The sequence below is a fragment of the Elgaria multicarinata genome, chromosome 11 (assembly GCF_023053635.1).
Source record: "Elgaria multicarinata webbii isolate HBS135686 ecotype San Diego chromosome 11, rElgMul1.1.pri, whole genome shotgun sequence".
Lineage (NCBI taxonomy): Eukaryota > Metazoa > Chordata > Lepidosauria > Squamata > Anguidae > Elgaria > Elgaria multicarinata.
The window spans coordinates 26,925,448-26,952,388 of NC_086181.1; the positions used below are offsets into that span (position 1 = coordinate 26,925,448).

Below are 26,941 nucleotides of genomic sequence, written 5' to 3' on the forward strand. Positions count from 1 at the left end.
TACCATATAAAGAATGCACCAGGGTATTTATAAAGGGCTCTGTGCTTTCCTTCAAGAAATAAACAGCAGCCCAAGGTTAGAGGGTCTTTTCTGACCGACCGAGAAAGAACCAGGTAGGAATTGCAAGGGACAGGAAGGGGCATTTGGATATGAGGGATGCACGGGCAGAGTTCTGAATGGGGGAAACCAGATGTTACATAGAAGATCGAAGGCTGCTGCTGTTTTTATACTGTAGCTTTTATGCTTCTGATGGTTTTTAAATTTTGTATACTTTTAATGTTTACTGTTTTTAGCTTTTGTGAACCACCCAGGGCCTTGCTAGACGAGGCCTTAGCGCGCTTTGAGAGCCGGTTTCCCTGCTGTGCGTCCAGATGACGCACAGGGGAATCCAGCCCCAGGCCGCACTGAGGCCTCCTCTAACGCGCCATAAGCGAAGTCACTTATGGCGCGCCTTTTTCGCAGCCCCGGCCTGAGGTCGGGGCTGCGGAACGTCTAGGAAGGTCTGTGGCTTTTTGTAGCTACTCGCTTACTCACGAGTAGCTGCAAAAAGCCACAGACAATGACACAGCGCTCATACGAGCGCTGTGCCCATCACGCCAGGGGGGGTTGATCCCACTTAAAAAAAAAACTTACCTTCTCCGGCGGCTTCGAGACCCACGTGGCCCCTTTAAAAAAAAAGCCGACGCTGCAGGGCTTCCGTCGTCCCTGCGCGTCAGCCATCTAGCCATCACCTTATCCCAGCAGGTCTAGCAATTATGATTGGATCTCCCTACATAATTTTTCTCTTTTAAAAGCAGCCACAGCATGGAGAAATAGCAATACTAAGATGAAAATGCCCCTCCGCCAAGGGAGGGGAGGATGGTCTAATGCAAGAGTCAGCAAATTGTGACCCTCCAGAGGTTATTGGACTCCAACTCCAATCAGCCCTAGCCGGCATAATCAATTGTGAAGAATGATGGGAGTTGCAGTCAAGAGAGAAAGGATATTCATCCTTTGGATATCTGCCCCTATTGGGGCCCAATGGATCCCCAATGCCCACATGCCCTTGGTTTTTTCAGAGTTTGGGGACTTCTTCCAATTTGGTTGGTTTTTTCCTCATCAATTGAATGTTGTGTGAATTGCAGCCACAATTTTCTCAAATTCCAACTGTAATTAACTGGATTTGCATATTTTCCCACCATAATTTATGTAGATTGTGATAAGGATCCATACAAATTATGCGAATTATGATCAAAATTTGTGCGAATTATGCAAATTGTGGTCACGATTTGTACAACATTCTATTGACATGGAAAAAATCCTGGAAAATCCATGATCAACCAAACTTGATTCAGTTCAAATCAAGTCAGCTCATGAAGAAGCAAGCCAATGTCCAAAGAGGCAAATGCGGAAAGACTGGCAAACTCCACCCTTTGGATGGATTCCTCTGACAACCATGATCTTCAGTACTTTGACAGGAAGAGGGGGGGGGATTCCCGGTACCATTTTTGCAAAAAAAAAATTAAAAAAATAAAAAAAGTGCTCTAATGGCAATCAAGCAAGGATGGAAAATTAGTGGCAGACAAGATGGATTCTGCCGCCAAGACCTCTAAATGCCAGGCAGAGCAAGCGGAAGGACAAAAGACGAAGGCCGGGAGGAGGGGAGACAATCCACGATGAGCCTGATCATTTGTCAGGTGCATCAACCCTGCACTGTAGGATATCTGTAAAACAACGCACAGTGTGTAGCTTGTCACCCATTGTGGGTTGGTGTGTCAGTGTCATGCCAGTATGGGCTCCTTTGGGTGTTTGGTCAAGCCAGTGCACTCTGCAGGGGTGAAGCCCTGTATCATTAAATAAACAAATAAAGACTGTATTTCCAATCCCACTACAGAGTGCAGGTAACCAGTCCTTGAACTATTCATCAAGTGCCATAGATGATGATGGTGGAGATGATTTATTTTCTACTCATGTGTACTTGTTTAGAATACATGAATACTACCAGGAACTTTGACAATACCAATATTCAGAATGGGGGAGATGGGAGGTCTCGGCATGTTGGGGAGAGCCAGGATTTGGGATTCTGCTAGAAACTGGGGAATTCAGGGATTGGGACTTCCTAATTGCACCGGTCTTTAGAGTCCACCAATCCTACCCTTTCATCTTAGATGCGAAGTGTTGTAGCACAGATACCAAAGGACATTGAGATAGAAGTAAAGCAGCCATGTTCTGTATCTAACAGGAGCAGAGCCACTCGGACCAGGGTACAGAAGAAGTGGCAACCATGCCCATTGTGTTTTCCTTGCTCACTGTATGGCTACTACAACTGACTTTGATCCAAGGTGAGTGGAGGCAGTGGGGAGCTGCCCAGGGAGATGCAAACTAGCAGAGTCGCTGATTGTGCAGAGGATTCTGCTTAAGCAGAAATGCTGAAATTAAATTCAGCAACCACAATAATGAATTGGAAAGTTGGTGAAGAGAAGCATGTGGTGGACAGGAGCATTCCGAGGGTTGGATCCAGGTTTAGGCATACGAAGAGAAGACCAACTGAAATCAATGGGACATGGCTAACTTGATTTCCATACATTTCAAAGGTTCTAAGGCTGGATTAAATCCCGAGGGAAGTGGAATCCATTAAAGTCAGATACAGTTAGGAGAGGATTCCTGGTGAGCGACTTCTGGAACAGATTAGTCAGAATATAGTGCGGGAGAAAATAAAAATACAGAAAGAGATTTCTCAGTTGCCTATATTCTCTGCACATATGTGATAGAGATTGTATGTTAATAAGATAAAACACCTATTTATTATTTAAGACTTCAATATTTAATTATAACTTTCCCTGCCTATTCCATGTGCTAAAGTAAAAAAATAAATTTAAAAAGCCTGACCCTCTCTTTGGGGTATGACATGCACTTCCATGGGTGGCAGTCTTACTGAACAAAGTGAGTTTTACTTGTGATTAAGTATTCCTAAGATTGGGCCTCAAAATAAGACAATGAATGTTCCTTAATTTGCCAGTATGAAAAACCCCATGACCTAGGAGTATTAGTCTTGACCAAAAATTTACATACATCTATTGGCAATCTAGTTCAAGTTGAGAACTTCTCTTCCCTGACATGCTCCATCTCTTGTAACATTTTAATTTTGTTCAAATTGCAAATCATAATGACACATCCTCTTATGTCTTCTTAGTTTGTGGTGAGCCAAAAATCTCTCCAAAAATTCTTGGCGGCCAACCAGCTTCTCCTGGGTCGTGGCCATGGCAAGTCAGCATTTATCGTCACGAGAAGCATCACTGTGGGGGCTCCCTCATAGCTGAACAGTGGGTGGTGACAGCAGCGCACTGCTTTAAAAGGTAAGTAGCAGATATATGTCAATGTGAGGTTTTACATGAGGATTCATACATGCTGTCCAAGGCCAGATCTACACCAACAGCATATTGCACTATGAAAGTGGTATGAAAGCGGTCTATAAAAGCCCAGAGCCACACTACTCCTTTATAGAGGTATTGAAACGCACTGGCAACTGTTGGTGCCCATTGACACAGACCATCTACCACCACTTTCATAGTGCTAATATCCTGCTTGGTGTGACTCCAGCCTTTTATATACCGCTTTCATACTGCTTTCATAGTGCAATATCCTGCTTGGTGTAGATGAGGCCACAGTCTGAAAATGGTATATGGAATGTGTCCTGGGCCCAAACAGTTGTCAATGCCATTATAACCCAATATAAACCAGTTGTGGAGATCCTTCTCATGAGTATTAGTGTTTCATTACATCACCCTGACACCTTGTCTCAAGAATCCATTTTGTGCCAGAACCATAGGCATCAAAGCCTGCTGGAATCATGGATAGTTCCCTGGGTGGCTGTAGAAGAGACAAAGCATTTGCATATGTGCTTCTTCCATTGATATAGAACTACAGAAACATGCCCAGTCATCTAGCCAGTCAGTAAAGTGACCAGTACAGACCCTTGATGAGAAGTATGTCCAGATCCTGAAGAGTTCCCATCCAACAGCTTTAGAAATCACCTGGGTACCTCTCATGATCACTTTTCCTTTATATGCCCATCACAAATTATATCCCACTGTATAATGTTTGCAATGTAAAGTTAGCTTGGGCCATAGCTAGACCTAAGGATTATCCCAGGCAAATGGAGGGTTCATCACTGCCTGCTCCTGGGATCCCGTGTGTCATTCGGATGCAAAGGGATGATCGTGGGATATAGGCCAGGTCTAGCCATGGCCATAGTTTAACTTGAGAAGCCAGGAGCTTCCCTGAGCTTTTTCTGAGCTTAACCTCAGAGCCACTGAGTCTTTACAGACACATGTAAATGCCTCTAAGGTCACTGCCCAGCTATCTTGCCAGCCAGTGAATTGACCAATGTAGAACCTTGGTGAGAAATATTGCCCGATCCTTAATTGTTCCCGTCTATCAGGCAAGTCATCAGGTATAGAAACTACATCTCCACCCCTCATGCCTATGTGCTTCTACCATTGATATGGAACAATAGAAACATGGAACTATGGAAACGTTTCTTTTGTATACGTTAATTATATCCCCATTTATAGTATTTGCCATATAAAGCCAGGTAGATTTACCTTCAGAAGCAAGGAAATTCCCTGCATTTTTCAAACTATTGTTCTGTTTGCTAAGCCTTACCCAAAGCCGAGACACAGAGGCACTGAAGCAGGATCTTCGCTACAGGTTTGTAACAGTTTTGAAGTGCACAGACAATGGTTGTTGCCCATGAGACATTCCATATACCACTTTCAAAGTGTTATATTCTGCTTGGTGAGTTCCGGCTTGAGTCTTTTTTGCTCTTTGTCCTGAAACCTAGAAATCTCTTGATTTCAGATACTTAATTTTTGCTTTGGCATCTCTTCCATTCATGGATACAGCTCAGCCCCACGTTTAACTGTGTCTCCAAAGAGGTTCATCGCGGTCCCTTCTCACCGTGATCCCCATTACTCCACTCTGGCACCTATCCAATTTTCCAGGGCCTCAGTCTTTCCATTGTTTTCTTGAACCACTTTGTTTCCTTGTTTGCCTAGATGGGTCCATTGTCCTTGTACACCCATAGCAGCAGCTTTACCCCACTACCAAAGCTCCCACTGAGTGAAACATCAAGTCCCTGATGTGGAAGTAACAAGGTTAAACCTGTGGGGCCATTCAGGGAGCCTCCCTCCTCCATATGAGTGCAGTGGTAGCGTTCAGTGGCAGTGCAACAAGAAAAGAATGCACTGTGGTGCTGTCCTACCTATCTGCACCTTCCCAATCTTGAGAAAAGCACGACCACTTCAACAACCTTTTGGGTTCCTAGAAACTCACTTCCTTGCCTCCTTTTCCCCAGTTTCCTTGACCCCCTCTTTGTCTATCATTTACTTCAATGTATGGCCTTAGCTAGACCTACCTGTTATCCTGCGACGGAGAAGGGACGATCTCACATTGTGTTGAATGCGAGATCCCTCCTCTGTTTACACGCAATGCACGACGACCTCAGAAGGAGAGGCGTCGTGCCCACCATTTTTGGGGAGGGGATTAAAGGACCAGCAATGCACAAACACTTGTGTGCAAAAGTTAAGTATTTTTTAAAATTTAAAATACTTTCCCTGCTTCCCCACCCTACACCCGATGGACACAGTGTTCCTGAGGAGCGCTGCACCCCATGTGCAGCTCCCGGTTCCTCGCGAGGAATCGCCCGGAGCTGAGTCAACCTGCAGCACTTGGCCGGGACCGTGAAAAAAACAGGGCCAAAAGGGAGGGCTATTTCCTGGGGCAAGGGAGGGATCATCCCTCCCTGATCTCGGTATCCCCTGTGCATCATGTGGACACACAGGGGTGATCCCAGGGATCATCCCGGGATAAAGCCCCATCTAGCTATGGCCTATGTCAGGTCTTATAGGAACCCCTTGTTTTAAGGCTCCCCATTTTGAAGTTCTCTTTTGTACCAAATTTTGGTTGTTCCTATGTGGTTTGGTGAACAAAAACAACCCTAGAGGTGAAATGGAACGCAGCACAATTTCGGACACCAGTGGTGAATATTCCTACCCAGCCCTCCGCATTATTAGGATATTGGATTGTTCTGCCAAATGGATGAATTCCCACTCATTGAGCTCCCATGTTTAATATAGTTTCACTATCAGCCAAGGCAGGGTGTAAATAGGGGGGAGGGGGGCTGAGGTCTTGCATATTTCACAGAAACAATAAATAGCCCCAGCTTTGCAAGCTCTTGCTGCATTTGGCTCTTGTGTTCACAGGTGTAATAATACTTCTGATTATAAAGTCCTGCTGGGTGCCTATCAGCTTTCAAACCCCTCACATAGTGTGATACATTCTGATGTGGAGCAGATTGAAATCCATCCTGACTTCAATATGGGCATTTACACCGTTGCGGATATTGCTTTGGTTAAACTGAAGCATCCTGTGGAATTCACAGACTACATCCACCCCATCAGCCTGCCCCACTCTTTGGAAGAAGTCCCCATGGATGCAGACTGCTGGGTCACTGGATGGGGAGAAATTAAAGATGGAGGTGGGTAATCATCTTTCCGGTGCTCACTCAGACTCTGCTGATGTTCAGATCATCAGTTATGGTGTTTTACAATAGGAGGGGGGATAGATCCCTTCCCCAAGGTCCTTACGGGCCTTAGCTAGACCTACCTGTTATTGCGTGACAGAGGGGTGAAGATCTCGCATGGTTTTTATCACGAGATTCCCCCTCTTACACACAATGTGAGACGATCTCAGAGGAAAAGGCATTGCACCCACCATTTTGTTTTGTTTTTTTAAATGAGAAGATGCACACAAGTGCTAGTGCAGAAAAGGTAAGTTTTTCTTTAAATAACCACCTTATTTCCCCGGCTCACTCCACCCCGCCCCACCCATGGGTGCAGTCCCTGTGCATGGGACCTGGCTCCTCGCGAGGAACTGGGACAAACCATGATGTCCGGCCACACATTCCATGGCCGCAGGCTCAGCCCGGGACCGTGAACAAACCGGGCTCAAAGGGTAGGGCAAGATCCACAGGGAAGGAGATCTTCCCATCATAACCCATCCAAACAGGCCAGGAGGAGCACATGTCAGGGTTACAAGAGGGAAGCTGCCCAAAATGGCTGCCCTGTCATGAGTGGTCTCCAAAATCTTCAGAGAAAAGGAGGCTTTCGGGGAGGTCTGTGAAGGAAGAGATGGAGTGGCAATGGAAGGTGTTCAGGGATGGAGTTCCAGATGCAATATGGGGAACAAGGAAGAAAGGTCAGACATGCCTGGGGGAGAAAGAAACCTTCAGATGGAGAAGCATGGAGCAATATATTTATAGTGATACTGAAGCACACTGACAACTGTTGGGGCTCATTGACACATGCCATATACCGCTTTCATACCACTTTCATAGTGCTATATCCTGGTTGGTGTAGATGTGTTGTGGGCCCCAACACTTTTCTGTGCACTTCAGTCCCACTATAAAGCAGTAGTGTAGATCCTGCACGGCACTTCAATACCGCTATAAAGCAGTAGTGTGGCTCCTGCTTTTTATATGCCACTTTCATACGTCTTTCATACTGGAATACCCTGCTTGGTGTAGATGAGCCCTGTATGTCCTTCCATAGTGCACCCATTGCTCCAATGATGTATTTTTCCTCCCTCTGCATTTCAAGTCAATATTCCAGTTTTCTCTCCTACAGTGAGTTTGCCATATCCCAAAACCCTCCAAGAACTGAAGGTACCACTCATAAACCGGTCAGCCTGCAACGATCTCTATAACAGTGCCCCCGTTGATAGCAATCCCATGGATCCTGTCACGCCTGGAATGTTGTGCGCTGGTTATCCAGAAGGAGGGAAGGATTCCTGCTCGGTATGATGTTCCATAACATGTCCTTCATACAGGCATTCCCTGTGGTGAAACACCAGAGAGTAATGATAGTGCAATCCTAGAGTGGCCAGATGCACACACAAAAATGTTCAGAAATACACAGTTGAGGAATTCTAAGAATTCAGGCCTCCTTCCTTTTCTGAGAAGAGAGCAGCTGCCATTTAAAATGGAATATGGATTAATTAAACTGAAATGGATTTCTTTCTGCATTTGGTGTAGTTGGATGATGGTACATCTCCATTTTTCAAGTTCTCAAAAGTTTATTATTGATAATGATGATGATGATGATGATGATGATGATGATGATGATGATGATCTAAGGTTGTCACCAAATAAAATTAAATCTTGGTCAATTGATCACATCGTCTGCATGCAAGACTTGCACCCTCTTCTTCCCTTGGACACAGGAGTGAATGCCTCTTCTAAAGTCAAACTTGTTGACCACATTTTGCATAAAAAATAGTTATTGTTTTTTGAAAAACAATCATTAACAACTTTTCCAGCAATTCTTTGATTGGATGGATGGATGGATGGATGGATGGATGGATGGATGGATTGATACCCCATTTTTCTATCTAAAATGGCATTCAATGTGGCTTAAAGAAACAATTAAACTTGATTAAAACTATAGAAGAGTACATTAAAATACAATAAAACATAAAAATTACAGAATAAAAACAGCACACAACCCAACAGACCCACACCTAAGGCCTTCCTAAATAAAGTGGCCATTGCCTGCCAGTGGAAGGACAGCGAAGAGGGAGGGAACCTAGCTTCCCTTGGGAGGGAGTTCCACAGCCTGGGAGCAGCCACCAAAAGGCCCTTTCTCATGTCACCCTCGAAGGCTTATACGGAACACATCACAGATGTGGGTGGCAGGGGGCTGAGATAATGTCTTGCCTATGATCACCTTCCCAGTATGTGTCTGAAGGGAGGTAGAAAATTTATTCCAGATCCCTCACATGTTCTGTATACTGAATCTAAGCTCAGAGTGTTTAAAATCTGTTGTCACTCATGTGCTATCTCCCATCGTCTCTCTCTGCAGGGGGACTCCGGTGGACCCTTGGTTTGCAAACGTGAAGGAGGTTGGACTCAAGTTGGGGTTGTGAGTTGGGGAACAGGGTGTGCTGAGCCCAAACACCCTGGTGTCTACACTTCAGTACCTGCCTATTTCAAGTGGATTCAAGCAACGACTGGTGCCCTGCAAACAGCTCCATGATGACGAAAACCTCCATGACGACTGCTAATGGGGTGGGAAGAATGGTGGATGGCACAACACCTCCACTGTGACCCTCCTCTTGCTCTCCTTTGCACTATCCCTCCTGTGACATTCCTCTTGATGCCTCTTGTGCCATGTCTTCCTGTGACTCTCTTCTTTCAGCCTGCCAACTGACTGCGTGGAATATCATCATGCAGGTTCCCGGTGCGACTCTGTTTAAATATGTCCAAAATGACCACTTGCAACAGGGTACAGATTCAGGGACCCATACCACCAACAGCCATCTGTCTGATTAATTTGGGTGCATCTGGATTGATGATTTAAATCTTTATAAAACAATTTGGTCATGGATAAAGTGCTATGGGTTATTAAAAAAAAAAGAAACCTGGGCATTAATACTTGGAGAAAAAGCTTAGAATGTTTCATCCACCCCTGGACTCTGGTCAGGAGCCAGGACAATTAGGATAGATCTACATTATGCTAAAGGTAATATTTTAGTCAATAATAATAATAATAATAATAATAATAATAATAATAATAATAATAATAGTAATAATAATAATAACAATAATCATCCTTGAGATTTTGAGAACAATCCCAACATCCCATTTTGAATGGCAAGAAGGGGTTACAATGCTTTGGGGGTGTCCTCCATCAGCCTCCACTTGCTGAAAACAATCCCATTGGAGTGGGGCTCCATTACCACCACAGAGGTGGAAAGTTACTACAGGCTAAGCAGATCAGTTACTACTTCTGCTCAGTAGATCAGAAGGAAAGCTTTGCAAATGGTCATTCTTGGGTGGGCCAGAACCAGTGATGGAGCATCCAGATCCAAAGCTCCTCTGTTCCAAGAGCAGCTAATTTTGGCCCCACATATGCAAATTTGAAGCTGCCCACAAAATTCCTTCCTATTATGACCCATGGGAGGAACATTTTTAAAAAAAACTGTTCCACCCAGAAAAAGAAAAAGAACAGACACACCCAAAGACCATTCGCCTTGGCTGTTGTAAACCAGCATGGCTGTGAAGGAGGTGGTAGATTCATGTCATCATTCTCCCTGATTGCTCTGTCACTTTTATATTTCTAAAATATGAGATTCAAGGAGATTTCTTCATCCAATATACATGATTTCCCATAATCAATAAAATTTTATGCAATCACTGTTTTACTTCTTTCAATCTTTGCATGATAATTTTTTCTTTGTCCTCTCTTTCATTATTTCTATATTATTATGTAAGATCAGTTTTAGAAACTGGAAATGTAGAATGATTAAAGGCTCATCAAAATGGCCAATTGGACCAGCTTCCCAGTTGTTGTTCTTGTTGTTTTTCATTTCCTTTGAGTAAATACCTTGTTTGAGAACTTTTGCACACCATCAGTTCGAAGCATAATTGAAATATATAGCTAGATTCTCGCAACATCGCAATGAAACATAAAGAAGGAGATTGTGTATTCTTGTATCTTGTTCTTGTATATTTCACTTCTGAAACAATTTCCACTATCAAATCCTCTCCACTTTGCAATCAGGTCAAGATACATCATGCTATGTACATTCCCATCTGACACTTCACAGACGGAAATAGGAACATGCTTGTGAATCAATAACATCCTTATTCTTGCACTATCATGTCTGCCCTAACAAATCGCCTCCATTCCTTTACACATTTTGACCTTTTCCTGCTGTATCCCACACAGTGGTTTGGTGGAGCCTATACTTTTTGATTAGCAGGAACAATTATGACAAATGCTAAACCCTCACAGTAACTCAGGGAAATGGGATTTCGTAGGGAGATATATAGATATATATAGATATAGATATATTGTTGTGAGTTATCCCTGTTCTAATGCAGAGTATTTTGGTCATGAATGGGCAATTAAGACCCATTATCTTTACAAAAGTTTTGCTCCTGGTGGAGATGACAACTGCTGGAACTGGTTTATTGATATGGCTCAACAAAACCGCATGAATATGTGGAATCTCCTTGGGGGCATGGCTATGGGGACTATCATGATGAGCGCCTGCCTTTCAAAATGTACCACTACACCACTGACCCTATGTTCCTTTTCTCTGCAACAGCCAGTCATGCATAGGGCTGGCCTAAAGTCTCTCCTCACCCCCACTCTCCTCATTTGCTAGACCTTTTTTCAAATAAGAAAGGGGGAAAGGGGATCTTCAGGGACTTTCAAGAGTGGATATCATCAATGTCAAATGGTTTTCAGGTGAGAAGCATGTTGTAAACGTCTAAAACATACAGCTGACCTCATGCCCATGAGATAATGTGTGCATTCACTTCTGTGTCTAAAAATGAGACATGTGATGTTCCAAGCAGATGCCCACTTCCTCAAACACTCAGAGACCTTTCTGAGCCCATCCAGTCATAGTGCTCCACTTCATAATTATGTAATTGAGAGACACAAAGAATCAGGGAGAGATCACCTTTGCCTCCCATTGTCAGGTATGTGTTTTGTTGTAGCTACCTTGGATAACAGCCCAGGAAGAGGAGTTCTATGCCCAACCGATGCTGACTCCTATTCCGGGCAGCCCACTATAGTCACTAGCAGGCCATATTATGTCATAACTGTCTGTGAGAAGATCCACCTTCTCTCTCCCATGCTTCAAGGACCTTCATTGAAGAGATTGATGGATGTGTGAATCTCCAAAAACCAAATTTGTCAACCAAATTCCAACTCATAGCTTGTTCTGATTCATATCTGTATTATTGGAGCCACAGTTGTGGCTTCAATCGATAAGGCAAATGGTAAAATAAGAGATGCCCATTCTCTTGCTTCCATTTTGTGAAAGACATCCGGTGTCACTAGCCTTTTAGAGTGCTTTGAGAATCTCAACAAACATGTGAATATCAGCAGACGCTGGGCCAATTTACAAGAAGGTGGTTGTTGTAGTAGTAGTAGTTGTTGTTGTTGTTATAATGCAAGAAGATCCAACCAGTCCATACTCCAGGAAATAAAGCCAGACTGCTCACTTGAGGGAATGGTATTAAAGGCAAAACTGAAGTACTTTGGCCACATAATGAGAAGACAGGACACCCTGGAGAAGAGGCTGATGCTAGGGAAAGTGGAAGGCAAAAGGAAGAGGGGCCGACCAAGGGCAAGATGGATGGATGATATTCTGGAGGTGACAGACTTGACCTTGGGGGAGCTAGGGGGAGCGACAGCCGACAGAAAGCTCTGGCGTGGGCTGGTCCATGAAGTCACAAAGAGTCGGAAGCGACTGAACGAATAAACAACAACAAACCTCATGTGGCACATGACACAGTCCACAGATCATTCTCCTTGGGCTATCTAACCTTACACCCTGGATTTCTTCATTTTACCACCATGGTGGTAATTTTATGTCTTGCCATTTCCATGCAGTATAACTTCTGGATTGCGTTGAAAATACTGCACCTTGGGACAAAAGGGGGAGAAGGTTTGTTTTAAAGAGAGATAAACTTCAACACATTGTAATCATAAGAACCCTCGTTTCTCCAATAAAAATAATGTGGACCTCTTTTGGTGTTTAAACACTGTTTAAAAACAAAAGCCCTGACGCAGCAGGACTCATCTTACAAGCACCTCTCAATTCTATAATGGAACCCATAGAAAGCAACATGTAAGTTGGCAGTGACTGACTAAGAAAAGAATCCAGGGTATGTGGTGGATTACAGAATGAAAAAGTTGATCTGGAGTGCAGATGATGAGAAATTGTTGTTTTTTAAATGGATACTGTTGTTTTTATACTGTTTTTATGTTTCTGATGGTTTTTTAAATCTTGTATACTTTTTAATGTTTACTATTTTTAACTGTTGTAAGCTGCCCAGAGTGCTTCAGCTGTGGGGCGGTATATAAATGTAATAAATAAATAAATAAATAAATAAATAAATAAATAAATAAATAAATCCCAGGAAATTCCACTTTGCTATTTTATCCATTAGTAACTAAACCTGCCAAGATCATAATGCCCTTAAACAAATCTATGGTATAACTACGTTTGGAATATTGTGCAGAGTTCTAGTCACCACACTTATTTATTTATTTATTTCCACAGAGTTCCACAGAGAAGGAGCCACTACACTAAAGGCTCTTCTCCGTGTGGATTCCGATCGGTCCACTGGTCCAGGTGGAACCACCAGGAGCACGCCCTCCAATGGCCTCAGTGATCAGGCAGGACAGTAAAGGAGAAGGTGCTGTCTCAGGTATCCTGATCCCAAGTCATTTAGGGCTTTGTACACTAGTACCAAAACCTTAAACCTGGCCCAGTAGCCAATAGGAAGCCAGTGCAATTCCTTCAATAAAGGAGTTATATGCAGAAAAGAGGCAGCTCCTGACACCAGCCGAGCTGCTGCGTTCTGCACTAGCTCCAGCTTCTGGAGCAGTCTTAAGGGCAGCCCCACATAGAGCACATTGCAGTCATCCAGTCTTGAGGTTACAAGGAGGAGGGCCTTCTTTGCTGTGGCACCCCAGCTGTGGAATTAGCTCACTAAGGAAGTTTGCATGGCATCTACAGTATATTCTTTCAGATGCCAGGTGAAAACCTTTTTATTCTCTCAGCATTTTAACAATCTATAAATTCAATTTTAACTTTGCTGTTTTAAATTTGTATTTTAAATTTGTATTTCTGCACCGCTGTTGATTTTAATCTGGTTGTGTTTTTATATTGTATTTTATATAATGTTTTTATGCTGTTAGTTTTATACTTTGGATGGTTTTAAGTTTTATGAATCGCCCAGGGAGCTTCGGCCATTGGGTGGTATAAAAATACAACAAATAAATAAATAAAATGCCTGTACCACTGTGGCTGAGCTATTCCTGTCCAGAAGAGGCCATAGCTGGCGAACCAGGTGAAGCTGGGAAAAGGCACTCCAAGTTGCCGCAGCCACTTGGGCCTCCAGTGATAATGATGGATCTAGGAGTATGCCCAAACTATGAACCTGACCTTTCAGAGAGAGTGCAGCCCCATCCAGAAAAGGCAATGAGCCTAATTCCTGGACTCGGGAACTACTCACCCACAGGGTTTCCATCTTGCCAGGATTCAGCTTCAGTTTATCGTCCCTCATCCAGTCCATTACTGAGTTTAGGCACAGATCTAGGACTTGCACAGCCTCTCCTGATTGAGATGTCACGGGGAGATAGAGCTGTGTGTTATCAACATGCTTGTGGAAGTTTGCTCCAAATCCCCATATGACCACCCTCAAGGCTTTATGGGGGTGCCCTGTTACGGTCTCCCATAGCTTAATTGCCAGGGGGCTGAGAATTATCATCCAATGTTACTCTCTGAAATCAACCCTACAGGTAGGACTGGAACCACCAGAACACAGTGCCTCCAATGCCCATCCCAAGGAGTTGATTGAGGAGTGGTCACACTACTGAAGGGACCACCCTTCCCATAGAGAAGCATTCACTACACCCTGGACCCACCCAGTCAAACTCCCTTGGCTAGCTTTTATTAGCCAGGAGGGGCAAGAATTGAGAGGGCACATGGCCGGTTGCATTGCTCCAAGTACCATGTCAACATCATCAGGATTTTGAAGCAGCCCTCTTCCTATCAACACCCTCTTCCTATCAACACCCAAGTCTTCTCACACCAAAACTTCTCCATGGGGAAACAATGTTTGGTACTTTTAAGTTTAGTTTATTTTAGTTTACCAAAAAGAAACAATTGGCCAACAAGGTTCTACAAGTTTGTGTTGAAGAGATAACAACACTGAAAACTTTGTATCAGGTGCCATCTTCTGCAGTAATAGCAGACAGTTGACACATAGCCCTCTCCTGCTTAGCAGAACCTAGAGAGCTGCTCAGGATGACACAGCAAGGGTGATAAGAAGAACATCAGTGGCATAGTCCTTGTGACGAATCTGACAGAATACACAGAGTCCGTTTTAAGTCACACTATGTGGCAGCGATGGCAGCCAATGTCAATATGGATCTGCTAGGCCCAAGGAACTGCCTGCTTCAGTAAATATTAGAGCAGCCACATTGGACTACTGTGGATAACAATGGTGGGAAAGTGCAGACTCATTAAATGAACAGAGGAAGGAAGAGAAGTTGCTTCTGGGGGCCTTGCTAGACCTACCTGATAATTCGGTGGGGAGTAGGGGCAAGGCCTCGCTGCAGCTAGTGCGGGCCATGGCCCCTAGCTAGACGTAACACACAATGGCGTAAGAGAAAGCCCCGTCGCGTTGGCCATTTTTTTTATCTTAAAGGGGCCATGTGCGCAGGAGCGCACCAACAAAAAGATAAGTCTTTTTTAAAAAAATAAAGGGTTCCCCGCTTCCCCTACCCCCGATTTCCCCCAATGTCTGATGCCCCCCCGCCCACTCACTCGCCCACCCGTCCCCCACTCACTCGCCCGTCCGCCCCCCCACTCGCCATGCCCACCTAATCACCCGCCCGCCCGAACACCTGCCCACCATGTCTGATGCCCCCTCTGCCCCCCCATCCATGATCTCCCCACCCTGGTTCCGCTTTTTCCCCCATCTCTCCCTCCGGGTCCGCTCTTCCCCCCCATCCCCCATCTCCCCCCCATGGTTTTTCCTCCCAGCCTGATGGGCACAGCGCTCCTATGTAGCGCTGTGACCCGTGCACAGCTTCTCCCGGCTACTCGCGAGTAAGCGAGCAGCCGGGAAAAGCCATGGAACCAGCTAGACCACGGAACCAGCTAGAACCAGCCCGGGGCTGCGGAAAAACCGGGCCACAATTGGATCCGGTTATCCCAGGTCAAGGGAGGGTTTAGCCCGGCCTGACCCCGGGATCCCCTGTGCATCATCTGCACGCACAGCAAGGAGCCCGGGCCTCGCACTGGGCTAAACCCTCGTCTAGCAACGGCCTGGGTCAAATTGACCACATAAACCATGACTGCGATGGTGTAACTTTTGTATTGGTTATAAACAAGAAGCCTGTGACAGGGAACTGGCATAGGAGATGATACATCCTTAATGTAGTGGTAGAAGATGGAGTGTGCTGATGAAGCAAGGAAAAGGCAATTAAAGAATCACTGACAAGCATTCCCGTGAGAAAGAGTTTGGGCACTCATATAAAGCAGAATGATTTATATGTTCACTTGTATTTTCCCAAAATGATGTGCATGATGAAAACGACTTACAATTATTGAAAATAGTGAAAAAGTATGCTCCCATCCCTGATCAATATAAAAGCATGTACAGGGTCACTTCTCAGAAGGCTTCACCCTTCGCCCTAATTCCCTTCCCTATTGTTTTATTTGTTTTCCTTTCCCCTCAATATTTCTCTCTCTTTTTTCCTCTTTTCTATTTTTCCAGTTTAGCTGGAGAAGAAAGTATCCCGAGATCCATTCTTCACCGAAACCCCACGTCTTTCTTTTTCCCTTCCTATTATCTGTATGCCGCCCTGGGAATCTGTATGCCGCCCTGAGATCTTAATGATATGGGGGGGGGGGATATAAATGTGCTTACTCAAGACTTTCCCTGAAGGAGGATGGATTTTTCATGATCACAATCATGCTACAATCACTTAAGAGAAGTTGATCTTTAAAGAAAAGGGGGGAAGCCTATATGAACTTTGAAGGGGTTAAATAATCGGAGTTTATATTATGCCCTAGAGTTAGACATCACCTGATGAACTTTCCTTTGTTCTTTTCAATTTCGTTTGTGTTTTCTACCCATCTGGCAATAACAAAGCAGTAAGAAATAAGTATTCCCCCCCCCCTGTAATTATTATGATGAGCAGAGCAGGATTGGGTCTTATTGCTAAAGGGTAAAATTAAAAAGAAAAATTAAGGTGATCTATAAAATATCTACCCTAGTCCAAAATACGATTTTTACTTCTCTCTAAGAAGGTGTATTGTGAATCTACCATTTAGAAAGCTTTCTTGCATTTTTATAAGTTTACAAAAGGAAGTCTATTATGCAGTAAATATTCTACAAAGTAAATATCCTACAAAGTTAAGGACTCAATCTCATTGAGCTCAACAGGATGTTGAGGTCATGTTGTTCTCTTCACCAGTTTCCCTAAATACTTGATTATGTTGCATTGTAATGTGCTTTTACTCTGTTCCTAAACCGGTTTATTTCTATTGCCATTGTCATGATACGAGATGAAAACTGAATTTTTGAGAAAAACAAATGCCGCACAAGCTATTAATTTCTTTATTAGAGCATAAATTATTTTGCATGTTTTAGACTTTTGGTATCCTCTTGTTCAGTCTATCCTCAACAGACCCCTTTTCTTATCGAACCAAGAATATGCCAGTCATTTGATTCCTGGTGTAAATACAAAATTTTCAATGAATGTGACTTTATTGTACTACAATAATTCCAAAACAGCAGAAACAAATACTTAAAGCTCCTTTATTCCACGCACTCACTACTCACTAAACTGAAATTAAGCCAACCCGCTCACTATGCCTCCTCGTTGACTCCAGTCTCTACTTGCTCTTCCTCTCAGCACCTCTTCATGCCTCTGACTACAACTCCCAGCATGGAATACTGCTTTGGATGTTTTAGAATTTTGATATACTTTTGTTCAGTCTATCCTGAACAGTCATTTTTCTTATGAAACCAAGAATATGCGAGTTATTTAATTTCTAGTGTTCATACTACATCTTCTGTAAAACTGACCTCTCCATAGCCCATTCTTGTAAGTTAACACAATCTCTGCATGGAGGAGGAGTGAGAGGGAAGGTCACTACTTTTGCCATCCCCTGCCCAGGCCTCACATCCTCTCCACCAGTGACTTACGGGGCTGCCCCACCTAACAAGGAACACTGACTATGGAGCTATTTGCTATTAATAAATCTCTTACATGGGATTTAGACAGGGGAAACAATAGATATATTAGAATTATGCCTTTCCCCAGTCTCTTTGTCTACCCTAATGAGAACTATAGAAATTATATGGAAATTATTGGGATTTTTGCTGTTGCCATAATCTGGGTGGTTTCCAATCTACTACCCATATATACCTCTTTGCTGTACTGGAATTTCACGTTAGATGTTACAGGTATGTGAAATGAAGAGTGGGGGAATAGAAAGGCAGGGAGAGACAATAAAAACATAAGCAAACCCGGAGATGGAAAGGGGGGTGGTTGTATTCCCTGTAGTTTAAATGGCTGATTTCATAATAAACCCCTACTGGCCTGCTAAAGGACTGGATGTTAAGTTCTCCCAGTCAATGCAAGACTACTGGAGCTAACAAGGAAGAAACAGACTTATGATGACACAAACGATATTATTGAGACACTTCAAAATGATCCAGGTCCCACCTCAAAAGATCCAGGGCATGTGTCAAGGTGTGTCATACCAGAAAAGCATATGCTAGGGAGATCAACTCCTGGGCAAACTCCACATCTGATTCTGTCCACCCTAGGTTCTCTTTAAAATGTTAGTCCCGTCTTCCTTTTAAGGCAATTTTGCAGTTGAATTGGTCAACCTTGCAAAGACTGATCTTTACTTAAAGAAAAAAAGTGACCAATCAAGCAAACCATGGAAGGCCCACCTGTTTTCACTTGGCTTCCCATAAGTAAAAAGTAACCTCAAACAGCCTTCCCCAACCTCTGCCCACTAGATACAGCTATAATGTATCGATCCAGCAAGTTAGCACTGCATTCAATTCATGCGGCTTATTTAAGACGTATGAATAATATTTTAAAATATGGGGAATTTAAGTTTTTTATTAACAGCACAAACCTATACATGCTTCCTTGGAAATACGTCCTATTGTTTCTATTGGCCCTTACTCCCAGATAAGTGTGTATGTCAGAGAAGGCATGTATATGATTACCCTATCATTTAGGGCGGAAGAAACATTGGCCCACTAGAGGATAGTGTAGGTTTTAATTATTGAACTCTTTTTTGAGAAATGTCATTTTGAAGAAGAGAAATGTCATTTTGACTTCTTCTTTTTTAAAAAAAAGAAAAAGAAAAAAGAAATCAGAAGATGGCTCTTTGTTCAAACCAGGAAGCTAATTTATTTGTTCTGAGTATTTGACAAATAGTGCTGTACCATATAAAGAATGCACCAGGGTATTTATAAAGGGCTCTGTGCTTTCCTTCAAGAAACAAACAGCAGCCCAAGGTTAGCGGGTCTTTTCTGACCGACCAAGAAAGAACCAGGTAGGAATTGCAAGGGACAGGAAGGGGCATTTGGATATGAGGGATGCACGGGCAGAGTTCTGAATGGGGGAAACCAGATGTTACATAGAAGATCTAAGGATGCTGCTGTTTTTATACTGTAGCTTTTATGATTCTGATGGTTTTTAAATTTTGTATTCTTTTAATGTTTACTGTTTTTAGCTTTTGTGAACCACCCAGGGCCTTGCTAGACGAGGCCTTAGCGCGCTTTGAGAGCCGGTTTCCCTGCTGTGCGTCCAGATGACGCACAGGGGAATCCGGCCCCAGGCCGCACTGAGGCCTCCTCTAACACGCCATAAGCGAAGTGACTTATGGCAAGCCTTTTTCACAGCCCCGGCCTCAGGCCGGGGCTGCGGAACGTCTAGGAAGGTCCGTGGCTTTTTGCAGCTACTCACTTACTCGCGAGTAGCCGCGAAATGCCACGGACATGGCACAGTGCTCATACGAGCACTGTGCCCATCGCGCCGGGGGGGGTTGATCCCACGTAAAAAAAAAACTTACCTTCTCCGGCGGCTTCGAGACCCACGTGGGCCCTTTTTTTAAAAAAAGCCGACGCTGCAGGGATTCCGTCGTCCCTGCGCGTCAGCCATCTAGGAGGCTGGGCGGCGCGCATTAAAGTTAGTGCGCCATAGCCCCGCCTCCCTGCCGACTTATGCCGGCAGGTCTAGCAAGGCCCCCAGAGAGCTTTGGCTGTGGGGCGGTATATAAATGTAATAAATAAATAAATAAATAAATAAATAATGATTGGATCTCCCTACATAATTTTTCTCTTTTAAAAGCAGCCACAGCATGGAGAAATAGCAATACTAAGATGAAAATGCCCCTCCTCCAAGGGAGGGGAGGATGGTCTAATGCAAGAGTCGGCAAATTGTGACCCTCCAGAGGTTATTGGACTCCAACTCCAATCAGCCCTAGCCGGCATAATCAATTGTGAAGAATGATGGGAATTGCAGTCAAGAGAGAAAGGATATTCATCCTTTGGACATCTGCCCCTATTCGGGCCCAATAGAACCCCACTGCCCACAAGGCCTTGGTTTTTTCAGAGTTTGGGGACTTCTTCCAATTCGGTTGTTTTTTTCCTTATCAATTGAATGTTGTGTGAATTGCAGCCACAATTTTCTCAAATTCCAGCTGTAATTAACTGAAATTGCATATTTTCCCACCATAATTTATGTAGATTGTGAAAAGGATCCATACAAATTATGCGAATTATGATCAGAATTTGTGCGAATTATGCAAATTGTGGTCACGATTTGTACAACACTCTATTGACGTGGAAAAAATCCTGGAAAATCCATGATAAGCCAGACTTGATTCAGTTCAAATCAAGTCAGCTCATGAAGAAGCAAGCCAATGTCCAAAGAGGCAAATGCGGAAAGACTGGCAAATGCCACCCTTTGGATGGATTCCTCTGACAACCATGAACTTCAGTACTTTGACAGGAAGAGGGGGGGGGATTCCCGGTACCATTTTTGCAAAAAAAAGTAATTAAAAAAAAGTGCATCAACCCTGCACTGTAGGATATCTGTAAAACAATGCACAGTGTGTAGCTTGTCACCCATTGTGGGTTGGTGTGTCAGTGTCATGCCAGTATGGGCTCCTTTGGGTGTTTGGTCAAGCCAGTGCATTCTGCAGGGGTGAAGCCCTGTATCATTAAATAAACAAATAAAGACTGTATTTCCAATCCCACTACAGAGTGCAGGTAACCAGTCCTTGAACTATTCATCAAGTGCCATAGATGATGATGGTGGAGATGATTTATTTTCTACTCATGTGTACTTGTTTAGAATACATGAATACTACCAGGAACTTTGACAATACCAGTATTCAGAATGGGAGAGATGGGAGGTCTCGGCATGTTGGGGAGAGCCAGGATTTGGGATTCTGCTGGAAACTGGGGAATTCAGGGATTGGGACTTCCTAATTGCACCGGTCTTTAGAGTCCACCAATCCTACCCTTTCATCTTAGATATGAAGTGTTGTAGCACAGATACCAAAAGACATTGAGATAGAAGTAAAGCAGCCATGTTCTGTATCTGACAGGAGCAGAGCCACTCGGACCAGGGTACAGAAGAAGTGGCAACCATGCCCATTGTGTTTTCCTTGCTCACTGTATGGCTACTACAACTGACTTTGATCCAAGGTGAGTGGAGGCAGTGGGGATCTGCCCAGGGAGATGCAAACTAGCAGAGTCGCTGATTGTGCAGAGGATTCTGCTTAAGCAGAAATGCTGAAATTAAATTCAGCAACCACAATAATGAATTGGAAAGTTGGTGAAGAGAAGCATGTGGTGGACAGGAGCATTCCGAGGGTTGGATCCAGGTTTAGGCATACGAAGAGAAGACCAACTGAAATCAATGGGACATGGCTAACTTGATTTCCATACATTTCAAAGGTTCTAAGTCTGGATTAAATCCCGAGGGAAGTGGAATCCATTAAAGTCAGATACAATTAGGAGAGGATTCCTGGTGAGCGACTTCTGGAACAGATTAGTCAGAATATAGTGCGGGAGAAAATAAAAATACAGAAAGAGATTTCTCAGTTGCCTATATTCTCTGCACATATGTGATAGAGATTGTATGTTAATAAGATAAAACACCTATATTGTTTAAGACTTCAATATTTAATTATAACTTTCCCTGCCTATTCCATGTGCTAAAGTAAAAAAATAAATTTAAAAAGCCTGACCCTCTCTTTGGGGTATGACATGCACTTCCAGGGGCGGCAGTCTTACTGAACAAAGTGAGTTTTACTTGTGATTAAGTATTCCTAAGATTGGGCCTCAAAATAAGACAATGAATGTTCCTTAATTTGCCAGTATGAAAAACCCCATGACCTAGAAGTATTATTAGTCTTGACCAAAAAATTACATACATCTATTGGCAAGCTAGTTCAAGTTGAGAACTTCTCTTCCCTGACATGTTCCATCTCTTGTAACATTTTAATTTTGTTCAAATTGCAAATCATAATGACACATCCTCTTATGTCTTCTTAGTTTGTGGCGAGCCAAAAATCTCTCCAAAAATAATTGGGGGCCAACCAGCTTCTCCTGGGTCGTGGCCATGGCAAGTCCTCGTTTTTTGTCCCAAGTATTTATGTGGGGGCTCCCTCATAGCTGAACAGTGGGTGTTGACAGCAGCGCACTGCTTTAAAAAGTAAGTAGCATATGTCAATGTGAGGTTTTACAGGAGGATTCATACATGCTGTCCAAGGCCAGATCTATACCATAGTGCACCATATTGCACTACAGCATATTGCACTATGAAAGTGTATGAAAGCGGTCTATAAAAGTCCAGAGCCACACTATTGCTTTATAGAGGTTTTGAAGTGCACTGGCAACGGTTGGGGCCCATTGACACAGACCATCTACCACGTTCATAGTGCTAATATCCTGCTTGGTGTGACTCCAGCCTTTTATATACCGCTTTCATACTGCTTTCATAGTGCAATATCCTGCTTGGTGTAGATGAGGCCACAGAAAACAGTCTGAAATGGTATATGGAATGTGTCCTGGGCCCAAACAGTTGTCAATACCATTATAACCCATTATAAAGCAGTAGTGGAGATCCTGCTCATGAGTATTAGTGTTTCATTGGCATCACCCTCAAACCTTGCCTCAAGAATCTGTTTTGTGCCAGATGAAGGAGCAGAACCATAGGCATCAAAGCCTGCTGAAATCATGGATATTTCCCTGGGTGGCTATAGAAGAGAAAAAGCATTTGCATATGTGCTTCTTCCATTGATTCGGGAACTACAGAAACATGCCCAGTCATCTAGCCAGTCAGTAAATTGACCAGTATAGACCTTTGATGAGAAGTATGTCCAGATCCTGAACAGTTCCCATCCAACAAGTTTAGAGACCACCTGGGTTCCTCTTCCAATAACTTTTCCTTTGTATGCCTGTCACGAATTATATCCCACTGTATAGTGTTTGCAATGTAAAGTTTGCTCAGTTTAACTTGAGAAGCCAGGAGCTTCCCTGACCTTTTCCTGAGCTTAACCTCAGAGCCACTGAGTTTTTATAGAAACATGTAAATACCCAGCTATTACATGTAAATACCCAGGCCGGTTCTACACTAGTCTTATAACGTTGCTAGTGTCCCTTTCTAACGTGGCTCTCTGTATCGGTTGTCTGTAGCTATAACGTTACAGCAGGGCACATGGTTCAATCCCTTCGTTGCTGGATTTGCTCCACCCACTGCCTGCCTCATTTCTAGCTGGCAAAGCAGAGCAAGGCATAAGCACACACAAACTCCCTCCCTCCCAAAACATCTTAACCCAAGTCCCAGGGAATTGCCTGAGCGCACAGGAGCCAGCCCCTTTGCTGAAGCTAAGCTGGGATGGCTCTGGTGAGGATTTGGATGGCAGACCACACTGAAAGCTTTTTGCAGCCGCCGCTGGTCATGAGTTTTGGACTTTGGAACCTTGTTAATTTTCCTGCAGGGAGCTACAGCTCCTTTGCAAAGAGGGGGAAAATGTTTTTTTAAAAAAATCATCGTCAGTGACTGCACAGTATAAGGCTGGTGTAATTTATCTGCTATAGCAGATAAGATAGCAAACGGGGCAAGGAAGGAGAACAGGAAGTGGGCGGAGCAAACCCTGCAGCTCTGAGAAACGGACAGGAAAATTAACGATTGAACAGGGCACATGGAGCTGCAGCCACGCTGGAACTAAGAAACAGAAACTGTAAGTACGACTCATTTACAACATTGGAGACCCGGGTCACGTGACGCTATGCGTCACAGTAACCCATTAAAAACGTTATAATAACACCAGTGTAGATTCCCACCCAGCCACTGCCCAGCTATCTTGCCAGGCAGTGAATTGACCAATATAGTACCTTGGTGAGAAATATCACCAGATCCTCAAATGTTCCCATCTATCAGGCAAGTCATCAGGTATAGAAACTACCTGAGCACCTCTCAGGACTATGTGCTTCTACCATTGATATGGAACAATAGAAAAACGGAACTATGGAAACGTTACTTTTGTATATCCCGATTTAATTATATCCCCATTTATAGTATTTGCCATTTTTTAAAATAGTTTTTATTCTTTTCAAAACTTAAACATACATCAATACAATAACAAAAAAACCAACATAATACTGAAATGCTGAATAACCTTAATAACATATTTTCTAATTTAATGTGTTAACATAGTCATACTTAACATAAAAGTGCACCCCGGGATCTATTCCTGTTTCCAAAATCTCATTGTTTCTTCTGGAGGTGGTTTCCCACTCCCCTTAGATAAACCAAATTCTAGGAACTGTTTCCATATTCCCTCGAAGTCATTCGTTTTTGTTATTCTTCTTCTCAATTTTATATTACATGTTAATTTAACATTAATAGCAATGTCCCATATCTCTTGATACCAATCTTCTATATGGTAATCCCCTTGAGCCTTCCAGTTCCTAGATATCATTAACCTTGCTGCCGTCAGCAAATTCGTTATCAATTCTTTTATCTCTTTATTACAGTTTAATTCTCCATGTAATGATAACAATGCCACTATAGGTGTCTCTTCAATCTCCATTCCTACAATTTCTTTTATCTCATTAAACACCATTTTCCACAATTTTTGAACAAATTCACATTAATTTATTTTATTTTATCTCACCGGGGTTAGATACCACCTCCATATAATCTTATAATAATTTTCTTTTATCCTCACAGACATATTTCTCAACACTCTTTGTTTCCATATTCCCTCCCAGCTCTGTTGCCCTATTTGTACCTTCAAGTCAGTTTCCCAAACCAACTTACCCATACTTTCTGTCTCCCCCTTCCCAACTAATATTCTATATATTTTGCTCGTTAACCCTTTTATCACTTTATTTTCCCCTTTCTCCATTTCTTTTTTTAAGATCAGCTCCTCAAATTTCGTAGTCACTCTACACTATCCTTTAGCCATTTCTTCGTCCATTGTTCTAATTGAAAATAATTTAATTTTTTCTCCTTTAGTGCCTCCTCTAAGTCTTCTCGAGTATTCATCTTTCCTAGCCAATCTTTTAGCTTCATTATATTCCTCTCTATTAAAGTTTTCCCCAACTTATCTTTTAAATTTCCTGGAAAATTCCGTAGCATTATCACTGGTGTTATTGGGGAAATGCTTGGAAGTAAATCCTTTTTGTATACACACCATATTTCCCAGTGATTTTTTAAAAGGGGGTTCTCTATTTCTTCCCCCCATTTTTTATTATATTCTCAGAAAAATATATTTTCTAATTTCCATTCTTTATCTTCTCCCTTTCTATCCTTCAACCAACTTAAATCTCCTAATCCTATCATACATTCTACTACGTGTCTCAACCTATTAGCTACGTAATATAGTTTTAAGTTTGGGAGTCCTAACCCTCCTTTTTTTCTTTTTTCTTTTTTGCATTATACACCACCTTTTTAAATTTATTCTCGCTTTCCTATCACCATTGCAAAAATTATATAAAATATTTTGCCAACTTTTTAATTCTTTTTCAGATTTTCTTATTGGTAACATTCTAAATACAAAATTTACCTTTGGTAAAATCCTCATTTTTACTAAAGCTATTCTTCCAAACCAAGATAAATTTAGCCTTTTATATTTTTCTAATTTATCCATAACTTCTTTTTTCAAATTATTTAGATTTTCTTTTTCTAAATCATCTAATTTTTTTGTAATTTTAATTCCCAAATCTTTAATTATTTCTTTAATTTTCATATTCTTCTCTTTACATTCCCAATCTTTCCCTTCCTTTTTATTATAATTAAATAGCATCATTTCTGATTTTGTCCAATTTATTCTTAATCCAGTCACTTCTTCAAACTCCTTCAGATGGTATTTTATTCTTTCCATTTTCTCCAATAGATTCTTAATTGTCAACAATGTATCATCTGCAAACATTTTTATTTTTATTTATTTTTTTGTTACATCCTACTCCCTCAATGCTAATATCATCTCTTATCACGTTCGCCAATAGTTCTATGACCAATACAAATAAGACCAGCGAGAGCGGGCGTCCTTGTCTTGTTCCTCAGGCCAGTTGTATCTTTTCTGTAACTCCATCGTTTATCACTAAAGCTGTTTTGTGAGTATAATTGTCCAATTAAACCTTCGAATCTATCTTCAAACCCCATCTTTTCTATTATCATCTTTAGTGTTAGCCAGCTCTCATAATCAAACGCCTTAAATATATCCAAAGCTATTATTCCTGCTTTTATCTTTGTTTGTTTTTAACCCCTGTACTATATTTAACGCTCTTCCAACTAAATTGTGCATTTGTCTTCCCGCTATAAATCCACACTGATCCTCCCCAATATAATTACCTATAACTGTATTCATCCGCCTTGCCATTACAGCAGATAAAATTTTAGCATCCTGATTTATTAAAGAAATAGGTCTGTAAGAGTCTGGGACTGTTAAGTCCTTATCCGGATTTGGAATTAATATAATTAATGATTGTTCCCACGATGGTGGTATCTTATCTCCTTCTATTATCCCATTATACAATTTCAATAATTTTGGTACCAATGTTTTTTAAAACGTTTTATAGTACTCCAATCCCAACCCATCTATACCAGGGGATTTACCCCCTTTCAATTTATCAATAGCTTCTTCTGTTTCCCTTTGAGAAATATATCTTTCCATTAAATCTTTATCTTCCCCTATCAGACCCTTCTTTATATGTTTATCTATATAATTCTCCATCTTTATCTTCAGTGTGTCCTTTTCTCTGTATACTTCTAGATAAAATTCTTGAAATATCTTTATTTTCCCTTTCATAATA

The 26,941-nt window shown here is 42.4% G+C and overlaps 2 protein-coding genes across 2 annotated transcripts in view; both read left to right on the top strand.

Annotated features, from left to right (window-relative positions):
- The first annotated feature begins 2,263 nt into the window (after positions 1–2,263).
- On the top strand, positions 2,264–9,071 carry LOC134405624 (serine protease 27-like). The gene is made up of 5 exons (XM_063136866.1): positions 2,264–2,321; positions 3,173–3,335; positions 6,243–6,517; positions 7,665–7,834; positions 8,898–9,071. The coding sequence occupies exons 1-5, from the start codon at positions 2,264–2,266 to the stop codon at positions 9,069–9,071; spliced, it is 840 nt and encodes a 279-aa protein (XP_062992936.1).
- A 12,219-nt stretch (positions 9,072–21,290) lies between these two features.
- Positions 21,291–26,941, top strand: part of LOC134405625 (brain-specific serine protease 4-like) — a 32,692-nt gene continuing 27,041 nt past the window's right edge. Inside the window, exon 1 of the mRNA XM_063136867.1 lies at positions 21,291–21,319. Within this exon, the coding sequence (XP_062992937.1) occupies positions 21,291–21,319 (29 nt within the window). The remainder of the gene's footprint in view (positions 21,320–26,941) is intronic.